Source organism: Schistocerca piceifrons, chromosome 4 (genome assembly GCF_021461385.2).
Source record: "Schistocerca piceifrons isolate TAMUIC-IGC-003096 chromosome 4, iqSchPice1.1, whole genome shotgun sequence".
In the NCBI taxonomy this organism is placed as follows: Eukaryota; Metazoa; Arthropoda; class Insecta; order Orthoptera; family Acrididae; genus Schistocerca; species Schistocerca piceifrons.
The window spans coordinates 464367998-464381167 of NC_060141.1; the positions used below are offsets into that span (position 1 = coordinate 464367998).

At 43.6% G+C, this 13170-nt stretch overlaps 1 protein-coding gene across 1 annotated transcript in view; it reads left to right on the forward strand.

The window, feature by feature from the left end:
* The first annotated feature begins 4596 nt into the window (after positions 1-4596).
* The window catches only part of LOC124794658 (putative uncharacterized protein DDB_G0287191), a 39073-nt gene continuing 30499 nt past the window's right edge, over positions 4597-13170 (forward strand). Inside the window, exon 1 of the mRNA XM_047258186.1 lies at positions 4597-4651. Coding sequence (XP_047114142.1) covers positions 4631-4651 — 21 coding nt within the window. The 5' untranslated portion in view covers positions 4597-4630. The remainder of the gene's footprint in view (positions 4652-13170) is intronic.

Consider the following 13170-nt stretch of genomic DNA (forward strand, 5'->3'; position numbering starts at 1 on the left):
AAATAAATCAGTTTATGGTTGGACATATATTTTAACATTGATCATTGTTCGGTTAAAGTTTCAGCATATTAAACTTGATTCATAACTAAACTGGTGTCTTATTTAGGATTGTGAAAATGTGAGTTTGTAATCTTACGGAACACATCAAATATGGAGCCAAGATTGGGAGACTGCATACAACACACAATGAGCGTTGAAACATATGCAAGAGGAAATTAACCACAATCAGCCGATTCAATTTTCATCCAAAGAAGTTACGTTCGTAGTGCAACCCTGTCCGTCATGAAATTACCACACACTTATATACTAAATTCATACTAACTCTCTGTGAAATCTTCCCGAAAAGAATAGCTGAGGGCTACTTTGATGATTACACCACATGCTTCACGTGGTCAACTTGGTTTACACAAAGAGTGTAACTCCACAATAATTTTGATAATTAAAATAAATTACATCGAAACAAAAGAAAGATCTCGAACTGGTTACTATCGTCTTACTATTAACCTGATGAGTCAAACAATTGTATAAGCACGTGGTACTGGTCTCACAAAGTACACCCCACGTGGGTTGAACATAAAGAAAAGTTGCTATATTGAAAAATATTGTCAAGACGAGACGTTATAATCTCACGCACATTCACATTTAAGATTGATGTTCTTAGTTAGAGTTACGGATCATCCACACGTGGTTCCACTTTACTCACAAAGTATCGACAAAGCAACTACTGGAAGATATTCTGAACTTCACACTCGAATTACACTGCGTTGCAATTTAAGATAACATTAGATATTTTAGATCTAAACCTGAAATAAAGGTGATTAAATTTTCAGTTAGGCTGAACTTAAGAAATCCATTGTCCTACGGATTTAGCAGAGACGCGCTTAGCCGGAGGTCTTACCACTTCAGACGCTCGCCGCGGACAGACTGCCATGGGCCTCTACCGAGGGTGTTTCCAGATACAAAGCGGAAGTGACAAGAGAGGCAGCTTCCTATACCAACATGACAAGGGACGGACAGAACCATACTAAGAATAGAAACCTCTCTGCTTGTAGAAAGCGTAGCTACCTGTTCCGATGTTGGTCCTACTGTTCTCTGGCAGACGAGCTTCTCTGCTACCATCAAGCATGCAAGTAGAAATACATTTGCTCATTCATTCTTTCACACAGAATGGAAGGGTGATGACAGTATCTTATCATATATAGTATATAAAAGAAAGCGGATGTAGGTTCCGTATGAGACTGTGTGACATGAATTACATACAGGGTGTTACAAAAAGGTACGGCCAAACTTTCAGGAAACATTCCTCACACACAAATAAAGAAAAGATGTTATGTGGACATATGCCCAGAAACGCTTAATTTCCATATTAGAGCTCATTTTAGTTTCGTCAGTATGTACTGTACTTCCTCGATTCACCGCCAGTTGGCCCATTTGAAGGAAGGTAATGTTGACTTCGGTGCTTCTGTTGACATGCGACTCATTGCTCTACAGTACTAGCATCAAGCACATCAGTACGTAGCATCAACAGGTTAGTGTTCATCACGAACGTGGTTTTGCAGTGCAGTGCAATGTTTACAAATGCGGAGTTGGCAGATGCCCATCTGATGTATGGATTAGCACGGGGCAATAGCCGTGGCGCGGTACGTTTGTATCGAGACAGACTCCCAGAACGAAGGTGTCCCGTTAGAAAGACGTTCGAAGCAATTGATCGGCGTCTTAGGGAGCACGGAACATTCCAGCCTATGACTCGCGACTGGGGAAGACCTAGAACGACGAGGACACCTGCAATGGACGAGGCAATTCTTCGTGCAGTTGATGATAACCTTAATGTCAGCGTCAGAGAAGTTGCTGCTGTACAAGGTAACGCTGACCACGTCACTGTGTGGAGAGTGCTACGGGAGAACCAGTTGTTGCCGTACCATGTACAGCGTGTGCAGGCACTATCAGCAGCTGATTGGACTCCACGGGTACACTTCTGCGAATGGTTCATCCAACAATGTGTCAATCCTCATTTCAGTGCAAATGTTCTCTTTACGGATGAGGCTTCATTCCAACGTGATCAAATTGTAAATTTTCACAGTCAACATGTGTGGGCTGACGAGAATCCGCACGCAATTGTGCAATCAAGTCATCAACACAGATTTTCTGTGATCGTTTGGGCAGGCATTGTTGGTGATGTCTTTATTGGGCCCCATGTTCTTCCACCTACGCTCAATGGAGCACGATATCATGATTTCATACGGGATACTCTACCTGTGCTAGAACATGTGCCTTTACAACTACGACACAACATGTGGTTCATGCACGATGGAGCTCCTGCACATTTCAGTCGAAGTGTTCGTACGCTTCTCAGCAACAGATTCGGTGACCGATGGATTGGTAGAGGCGGACCAATTCCATGGCCTCCACGCTCTACTGACCTCAATCGTCTTGACTTTCATTTATGGGGGCATTTGAAAGCTCTTGTCTACGCAACCCCGGTACCAAATGTAGAGACTCTTTGTGCTCGTATTGTGGACGGCTGTGATACAATACGCCATTCTCCAGGGCTACATCTGCGCATCAGGGATTCCATGCGACGGAGGGCGGATGCATGTACCCTCGCTAACGGAGGACATTTTGAACATTTCCTGTAACAAAATGTCTGAAGTCACGCTGGTACGCTCTGTTGCTGTGTGTTTCCATTCCATGATTAATGTGATTTGAAGAGAAGTAATAAAATGAACTCTAACATGGAAAGTAAGCGTTTCCGGACACATGTCCACGTAACATATTTTCTTTCTTTGCGTGTGAGGAATGCTTCCTGAAAGTTTGGCAGTGCCTTTTTGTAACACCCTGTATTAACTGTGTTATAAAGTGTACTAGTGTGACAGGTCGTTCTTGATTGTGTGTAAAAGTAACACGTTGCACTGCTCAGTGTCCTCCCAGATAGTCAGAAACACCACAGTAAATATAGAAGTGGAATGTATGCCGTAAATGACTACAGTTTTAAGAAGTTAACACGAAAGGAATCCAACAGAGACCTTTCAGTATCACATGTTTGATCAAATCTTTGACGAAGAAATTTGATAGTGTAATACCGGCGTAAGGTTCAAAGTAATGTTTCAGGTCTCTGCATCTGGGTGCTCCGCTGTTAGGGCCGTTAGTGCGGTCCTGGTGCAGCTGGGATCGAGTGCTGATGCGCCTTGCCTCGTGTGTCTGCTCTAGTGATGGGGAGCTCGTGAATCAGTCTTTCAAATGAACGTTTCACTCTAGTGAAGTGTGAACTAACCACTCAATTTCAATTAACTGGTACTTCAAACTCTTCACAGATAGCACACTCCACACTTTTTTCTAGTTCACTCACTCTCTTCCCCTCTCCCTCAAGCACTACATCTGCGCTACGTCACTCATCCTCCCTTCACTTCAATCCTCCCTTTACTGCCTGTGGACGAATCGCTCGGTGTTTGTGGAGAACGATAGGTTTACGACAGTTGGGATGGTGAGGGGCGAGGGGAAAGCAGCGTCAGTTTGCTACCTGCAGTGCTGACATCATTACCTGTGACTATTTGTGCAGTTAAACTTCGCGTCTACGGGTAGCCTACCGTTGGCAGCGCTTGCAGACAAACGAATATTAAAGATATAAACGAAGAGGCTGGCTCTGTGAGCACGCACAGCCAACATGAAAATAAAAGGTTTGTTAATAACACTGAAAGAGGGATTTTACCTGAAATCGTACCAATGACTACAGGTGACAGTTTACGTTTTGAAGGAGGGTTATTATTCTCAACAAAAATAAAATCTACAGGAAAACTTCTGAATAATTACTTAATGTAGGTACATAGACTTTGTGACAGTGGTAAACATTCTCATTCTATTTTGGATTAAATTTTAAAAGGAACATAAAATTGGACTGCATTTCGTTGGTAGCCCTAGTTTTCAGTCCACGAATACAACAAATAATGTTTCATTTGCAGATAAAGACTTTTGTGGGCGCGCTTCATCAGTAAATGTCGAGCAAGATTAAATGTAATACCTTCTTTACATGTGACAGGCTTCTCTGTTTATCTTTCCTTTATCCCCTTCGACCATGCACTATTTAACTCAGACGCTGTAAGAGCTTAAAACGTTGCGTGCACGTTACTTGCATAGTTCGGCCATCTGTTGGTAAAATTATGAAGTATTACGAAGCTTTATTGTACGAGAGAGGCGAAGCGAGCGCAGCCGCAGCTGAGCGGCGAACTGGGCAGCTTCGCCAGGCTTCCGTCCTTCATGAATGAACTACTTAATTTGAACGCTTCACGGCAAAGAGTGAAGTGAATGAAGTAGTTCACGGGAATGAACGAGTTCGCCCCCTCTCTAGTCTGCTCGTCGTCGCCTCCGTTGGGATGCAGCCGGCGGTGTCCGCACGTGGCGCTGCGGCCAGTGCCAAGGGCGGCCGCTGTCGCCATTGTTCCGGAGAAATCAGCCCCCACGGCGTCATCGCTGGCTCTCCGCCGGCTGCCGCATATTTTTCGGGAAATGGACGGCCCAGTGGGGGGACGCCGGCGGCGGCGTCGGCGTCGCCAGGCTACAAAAGGCCTGCCACCGGGCGATGGCCCGCAGGCAGCCCGCGTGTCGCAGACGCACAGCTCGACGTCACTCCTCTGACATGGCACCCTCCAGGACCGCGGTGAGTCGCCGCGCTTCCGCAGGCAGTGTCCTCCGCTTCGCAGTGCAGTACGTTTAAAATCGTACAGTGTTTGCCGTAGCGGTGCTTGTTACGAACGGCGATGTGAAAAAAAGGAACTGATAATATGAGTGTTTGCTCGGTAGCTACAATGACGTAGTAATGATAACTGCTAGTATTCTCTTCGCCAATGTGACACAAGACAGTGCCCCCGTTGATGTGGAAAGTGATCGTTACTTGTGAACTTGTGAAACAGACAAAAGTGTTGCGATTAATAATTTGAATAATCATGGAACTTTCGGTTATGTTTGCATTTCATAATTTAATAAAAATTTCGCTGGTGGTATCAATGCACATGACCAGAAGGCCACATGTTAAACAAAGTTTCTGTATGTTTATTGTACCACACCATTAGAAAGGAAGAGTACTGCTCTAATAAAATTTAAAAAATTTAAAAATCACACATCACTAACGAATTGTCCAATTGCCAGTTGTCCAAATGGGTTAGAAATTGGTAGATGTGTTGTGTATGTAAAGACAAACAATTTCTTAGAATTGTAGAAAAATTTATTCTTTCATGGTGTGGGTTCCTGTTGTCATGTCCTAGTTCATGAACCACGGGCAACGTATGAGTGGCCAAGTAAGTGGTCCTGACAGTCGGGATACCAGTTACTTTGGAACAAGGCTGGGCATCTCGGACATATTCTGAGTCGTGGTCACCTTTATGCTCAGACGGCAAAGACTACCAAATCCACAGGTTAGTCCCTGAACCGTTAGGGGTAAAACCCAATGGGACCTGGGGCAAGTAAGGCAAGCAACCTGCTTCCCTGGTACTTTAAATATGATGTTGGCAACAATCAGAGCAAAATGCCTCGGACCTTTGGAGGTGACGGAGTCCCACCTCTAACTGACAAACCAAGGACTCCTAAGATAGGACTCGGCAAACGAATGGTAACGAGATGGGGAGCTGTTAATATCAATGGGGGCTAGTCTGGGAAGAAGGTAGAGCTGGCAGAGGCTGCAAGTAAGATGGGGTTGGACGTTTTAGCTGTTGGTGACGTTCGGATAAGGGATGAGAAAGAAGAGGAAGTGGGAGAATACAAGGTATACCTGTCAGGACTCAAAGCAAGAATAGCACAATGGGGTGTAGGGCTTTACATCAGGAAAGAAATGGAACCCAGCGTAGTTGCAATAAGGTATGTAAACGAACGACTGATGTGGATAGATTTGACAGTGTCTAGCAATAAAATTAGAATTGTGTCAGTACACTCGCATTGTGAAGGGACTGATCAAGATAAGATGGATAGTTTTTATGACGCACTCAGTGATGTAGTTGTTAGAGTAAAGGATAAGGACAGTGTTCTGCTCATGGGTGATTTTAATGCCAGGATTGGAAATCGAACACAAGGATATGAAAAGGTTATGGGTAAATTTGGAGAGGATATGGAGGTCAACAGGAACGGGAAACAACTCTTGGATTTCAGTGCCAGTATGGGCTTAGTAATCACAAACTCCTATAACTTTGAAGGTTATTAGTTTAATTAACTTAAGTCCTTAGTATAATGAGATTAGGGCTGATGTTGAAATTAATCCTATTGTTTAAATTATTGCTGTTATAGGAAGAATAATTCTTGATTTTTGTGACTTTATCTTTATAGATCATGAATTTTCTGTGCATGACAACATAAGAACGTTCACCGGTATACTTGGGAAGGCAAGGGAACCAGATCTGTCATTGACTATATAATAACAGATCAGGAATTCAGGAAGGCTGTGAGGGACACACGTGTATTCAGGGGATTCTTTAATGACACTGATCACTGTTTAATCTGCAGTGAAATTGGTATTGTGAGGCCGAAAGTGTAGGAGGTCAGGTCCATATGTAGGAGGATAAGAGTGGAGGAACTTCTGGATAAGGAAATCAGGCACAAGTACATAACAGTGATCTCAGAAAGGTACCAGTTAGTTGAATGTAGTCAGTTACAGTCATTGGAAGAGGAATGGACAAGGTACAGGGACACAGTACTAGAAGTGGCTAAAGAATGTCTTGGAACAGTAGTGTGTAAAGATAGGATGAAGCAAAACAGCTTGGTGGAATGACACAGTCAAGGCAGCCTGTAAAAGGAAAAAGAAGGCGTATCAAAAATGGCTACATACTCGAACTCAGGTAGACAGAGAAAGTTATGTTGAAGAAAGAAACAAAGCCAAACAGATAATTGCAGCATCCAAGAAGAAATCTTGGGAAGACTTTGGAAACAGGTTGGAGACTTTGGGTCAAGGTGCTGGAAAACCATTCTGGAGTGTAATTAGCGGTCTTCGAAAGGGAGGTAAGAAGGAAATGATAAGTATTTTGGACAGGTGAGGAAAACTGCTGGTGAATCCTGTTGATGCCTTGGGCGGATGGAGGGAATATTTTTAAGAGCTGCTCAATGTAGCTGAAAATACGATCAGTAACGTTTCAGACTTCGATGTACAATGGGATAGAAATGATGATGGAAATGGGATCACGTTTGAGGAAGTGGAGAAAATGGTCAATAGATTGCAGTGCAATAAAGCGGCTGGGGTGGATGAAATTAAGTCGGAACTCATCAAATACAGTGGAATGTCAGGTCTTAAATGGCTACACAGGATAATTGAAATGGCATGGGAGTCGGGACAGGTTCCATCAGACTGGACGAAAGCAGTAATCATACCAATCATTAAATATGGAAACAGAAAATGTTGTTACAACTACAGAGGTATCTCTTTATCAGCGTTGTGGGTAAAATCTTCTCAGGTATTATTGAAAGGAAAGTGCGAGTATTAGTTGAGGACCAATTGGATGAAAATCAGTGTGGGTTTAGGCCTCTTAGAGGTTGTCAGGAACAGATCTTAAGCTTACGGTAAATAATGGAGAAGTGTTACGAGTGGAACAGGGAATTGTATCTATGCTTTATAGATCTAGAAAAGGCATATGACCGGGTTCCTAGGAGGAAGTCATTGTCTGTTCCACGAGATTATGGAATAGGAGGCAAACTTTTACAAGCAATTAAAAGTCTTTAGATATATAGTCAGGCAGCAGGTAGAGTTGACGATAAATTGAGTTCATGCTTCAGATTAGTTTCAGGGGTAACATAAGGCTGCAGCCTTTCTCTCCACTGTTGTTCATATTGTTTATGGATCATATGTTGAAAACAATAGACTGGCTGGGTGAGATTAAGATATGTGAACACAAAATAAGCAGTCTCGCATATGCGGATGATTTAGTTGTGATGGAAGATTCGATTGAAAGTTTGCAAAGTAATATTTCAGAGATAGATCAGAAATGTAAGAACTATGGTATGAAGATTAGCATCTCAAAAACGAAAGTAATGTCAGTGGGACAGAGATATAAACGGATTGAGTGCCACATAGGAGGTACAAAGATAGAACAGGTGGACGGTTTCAAGTACGTAGGATGCATATTCTCACAGGATGGCAACATAGTGAAAGAAATGGAAACGAGGTGTAGCAAAGCTAATGCAGTGAGCGCTCAGCTACGATCTACTCTCTTCTGCAAGAAGAAGGAACTAAGTACCAAGACTAAGTTATCTGTGCACCTTCAATCTTTCGACCAACTTTGTTGTATGGGAGCGAAAGCTGGGTGGATTCAGGTTACCTTATCAATAAGGTTGAGGTTACGGATATGAAAGTAGCTAGGATGATTGCAGGTACTAGTAGATGGGAAGAATGGCAGGAGGGTGTCCACAATGAGGAAATCAAAGAAAAACTGGGAGTGAACTCTATAGATGTAGCAGTCAGGGCGAACAGGCTTAGATGGTGGGGTCATGTTACACGCATGGGAGAAGCAAGGTTACCCAAGAGACTCATGGGTTCAGCAGTAGAGGGTAGGAGGAGTCGGGTTGGACCAAGGAGAAGGTACCTGGAATCGGTTAAGAATGATTTTGAAGTAATAGGCTTAACATCAGGAGAGGCACCAACGGTAGCACTGAATAGGGGATCATGGAGGAATTTTATGAGGGGCAATATGCTCCAGACTGAACGCTGAAAGGCATAATCAGTCTTAAATGATAGAGGGAAACATTCCACGTGGGAAAAATATATCTAAAAACAAAGGTGATGTAACTTACCAAACGAAAGCCTTGGTATGTTGATAGAGGCACTAACAAACACAAACACACACAAAATTCAAGCTTTCGCAACCCACGGTTGCTTCATCAGGAAAGAGGGAAGGAGAGGGAAAGACGAAAGGATGTGGGTTTTAAGGGAGAGGGTAAGGAGCCATTCCAATCCCGGGAGCGGAAAGACTTACCTTAGGGGGAAAAGGAACAGGTATACACTCGCACACACACACACGCAAACACACACACACACATATCCATCCGCACATATACAGACACAAGCACACATATGTAAAGGCAAAGAGTTTGGGCAGAGATGTAGTACAGTGGTATAGATGTAGACATCTCTGCCAAAACTCTTTGCCTTTACGTATGTCTGCTTGTGTCTGTATATGTGCGGATGGATATGTGTGTGTGTGCGAGAGTATACCTGTCCCTTTTCCCCCTAAGGTAAGTCTTTCCACTCCCGGGATTGGAATGACTCCTTACCCTCTCCCTTAAAACCCACATCCTTTCGTCTTTCCCTCTCCTTCCCTCTTTCCTGATGAAACAACCGTGGGTTGCGAAAGCTTGAATTTTGTGTGTGTGGTTGTGTTTGTTAGTGTCTCTATCAACATACCAGCCCTTTCGTTTGGTAAGTTATTAAAATGGCTCTAAGCACTATGGGACTTAACACATGAGGTCATCAGTCCCCTAGACTTAGAACTAGCCGGCCGGAGTGGCCGTGCGGTTCTAGGCGCCACAGTCTGGAACCGACCGCTACGGTCGCAGGTTCGAATTCTGCCTTGGGCATGGATGTGTGTGATATCCTTAGGTTAGTTAGGTTTAATTAGTTCTAAGTTCTAGGCGACTGATGACCTTAGAATTTAAGTCGTGTAGTGCTCAGAGCCATTTTTTGAACTTAGAACTACTTAAACCTAACTAACCTAATGGCATCACACACATCCATGCCCGAGACAGGAGGTTCGAGTCCTCCCTCGGGCTTGGGCGTGTGTGTCGCTCTTAGCACAATATAGTTTAAGTAGTGTGTAAGTCAAGGGACCGATGACCACAGTAGTTTGGTCCCTTAGGAATTCACACACATTTGAACATAAACTCCGCCCGAAGAGGCTATGGAGGCCTAACCCTTATGCAAGCAGTTATTCGGCTTGGCATTGATTGACAGAGTTGTTGGACGTCCTCCTGAGGGATATGGGCTCAAATGCTGTACAACTGTGACGTTAGATAGTAAAAAGTCCGGTCTGGTTGGTGGGCCCTGCTCATTATGTTCCAGACGTTCTCGACTAGCAAAGGATCTGGTGACCATGATGGCCAAGGTAGAATTTCGAAAGCACTAAGACTAACAGTAGAAACGCTCGTAGTTTGTGGGCGGCGATTATGTTGCTGAAATGATGCCCAGGATGGCTTGCATGATGGGCAGCAAAACGAGGCGTAATATATCGTCGACGAATCTCTGTGCTGTGAAAGGTGTCGCAGTTGACAACCAAACGGCTCCTACTATGAAAGGATATGACAGCCCATGTTGTTGGGCCATTGGAGGATGACAGTCAGGTTGGTATCCTACCTCTGTCCCTCTCACCTGCAGACCTTACTTTAGTATGGAGTCTCACTGACTGGAGGAGAATTGCTTTCAGTGAAGAGTCTCTCTTCGAACAGCCCCAAGGACCAGCGAAAACGGGTCTGGAGACGTCCAAGACAGCGGGGATATACCAACCTGTTTGTCCCCCGCCATACACCCCAACGAGCTGGACTGATGGTCTCGGATGCAATTTCTTTTCGCAACTGGACCTCTTTCATTGGCAACCGCGGCATCCTTACACCACAGCGGTACGTTGACGATATTCTTCGCTCCTTTTTGCTGACATTCATGGGAAGCCATCCTTGGCTTCATTTCAGCAAGATAAGCCAGCACACAGCGACAGTTTCTACTGCTTCTATTCATAGTTGGCAAAACCTACCTCGGCCAGCAAGGTCACCGGATCTCTGCCCTGTTGATAACTTTTGAAGCATTAAGGTAGGGCCCTCCAACCATCTCGGGATTTTGACGATCTAACGGGCAGCTTGGAAAGAATTTGGCAAGATATCCATCAGGAGGCCATCCAATAAATTTATCATCAAAGGCTAGCATCATAACAGTGCAAAAGGCCAGAGGTGGACCAACGCGTTACTGACTTACTGTATTTGTGAAGCTGTTTCTCTTCACTAAAGCTTCCACGTTTGCTAAAATTATAATCATTTGTTTATCCGTACAAAGTACACGGCATCTACCGATACCCATCCCATTCGAAAAAATCCTTCGTGGTGCCTCGGTTTATTTTTTTATTTTTATTTTATTTTTTTTCGTCTTCGAGTGTATGAGCTGTCCAGTTAAGCTCTTTGGTCCACTCTGAGCATCATTTATGGAAAGACGTTTGATTTCCGTTCTTCTCCAACACAAGAGCTTTGTCTGCGCTTTTTAAACATACCTGTATACAAACAATTGGATAGCAAAATTGTGGATTTATTGGACAGATATAAGTTTAGCTTCGGAAATGGTAAATTCTAGCCCAGCTCAAATCTAACCTAGAGTTAGCAATCCAAGGACATCGAAAGACTAAAATCAAGATACCTTTCAGTATAAGTGGACCAGGCAAGGCGTTGAACAGCATAACGTGATATAAAATACTGTAATTCAGAGACTAAAGAGGATGAAGTCCCTAACAGGCGCGTGTGTACGCAATATTAACAACAACAGTCTGCAAGTGTGGTGCTTAGCGTCACCGCCTCTACCCTTTGGGGCGCTGGGTTCGATTCCCGGTTGGGTGGCACATTTTCTTCGTTCCGTGACCGAGTGCTTTTGTCGTCCTAATCATTTCATTTCACATTCATCGACATGCAAATGGCCGAAGTGGCGTACAATAGGAAGATTTGAACCAGGCAGTTGAACACCACAGACGGGGTCTCCCAGCCAAAGATGCATACGATCATTTCATTTTTTCTACAAAAACCAAATGCGTATGCTGGAAGTCTAAAGACGTCACGGAAAGACATCTTTGTTTTCAGAAAGAAAGAGGCTACAGCTTCTCGCTACTGTAATTTACACTTGTAGTAGGTCTACGCCATAGAACCAAGGTAAACCAAAATTTCAGCAGATGCAACATGAGTGAAAAAGGAATTATCACCAATGTTAAGTTTGGCTAATTAAATTGATAACAAAAAATTTGAAATAATTGCTCGAGATAAGAACGGATTGTGCATTAAGGATAAACAAATTTGATTAAGAACCCTCAAAAAGAATGAAAGGTTTAGGTTTTAGTGGCTAGTCGAAGACATTGGAGAGAAAGGAACTATCCCGGGATTCGCCTTACTTTGTTTTGGGAAATCACAGAAAACCAAACCATAGTTGGTCGGATGAGTATTTGAAACTTTCTCGTCCCGAATGCGACGATAATGTCTTAACTACGATCCTACTTCAAACAAACAAACAGCTGAAGGTTCGTAGGAAGGTTTGTAAAAGTTAACTAAAATAGGCAGTGCACAGTAGAAGAAGTCAGAGATGAGAAGTCAGAAATGTTTCCTGTCTGTGAGGAAAGACTAGATCAGGTGGCCGAAACAAGACGCTTAGCAGAAGCTGATTGTGTTGGGACCTTTTCTGATCATGTTTAATGCTAATGGTCTAGCAGGCCTTATTATTAGCAAGCTCAAAAATTTTGCGTATGACGTTGTTATTTATAATGAAGCACTACCTGAGAAAACTTCAAAGGGCACGGCCGACTTCCTTCCCTATCCTTCCCTAATCCGATGGGACCCATGACCTTACTGTTGGGTCCCCCCCCCTCCTCCCCCCCACCCTACTCCATCCCCAAAATCAATCAACCAACCAAAAAGCTTGCCGGCCGCTGTGGCCAAACCGTTCTAGATGCTTCAGTGCGGAATCGCGCGACTGCTACGGTCGTATGTTCGAATCCTGCCTCGGCCATGGATGTGTGTTATGTCCTTAGGTTTAAGTAGTTGTAAGTGTAGGGGACTGATCACCTCAGATGTTAAGTCCCATAGTGCTCAGAACTATTTGAACCAAAAAGCTTGAGCAACTCTTCAGGCAGATCATCGTAAGTTAACATAGCACCTTCGCTTCATTGGTAGGATTTTGTTGTGGGTAAAAATTTATAACTGGATCTTTTTGTGGTACAGTAGACTTAAGACAGAAGCAATCAGAAGCTTTCGAGACTACCCTATCTCGTTAGGAAATAAATTATGTCCCCCAATCAAACAGTGACCACTGATGGAGATTTATCATCCAACAACTGATTTGTGTAAATGTGTAATTAAATGACAGAAGATTAGGGTTTAACGTCCCGTCGACGACTAAGACATTGCAGACTGAGAAAAATCTAAAATTGGGGAAGGGTGGGGGAGGGAAAACGACGTTCCCATTCAACGAAA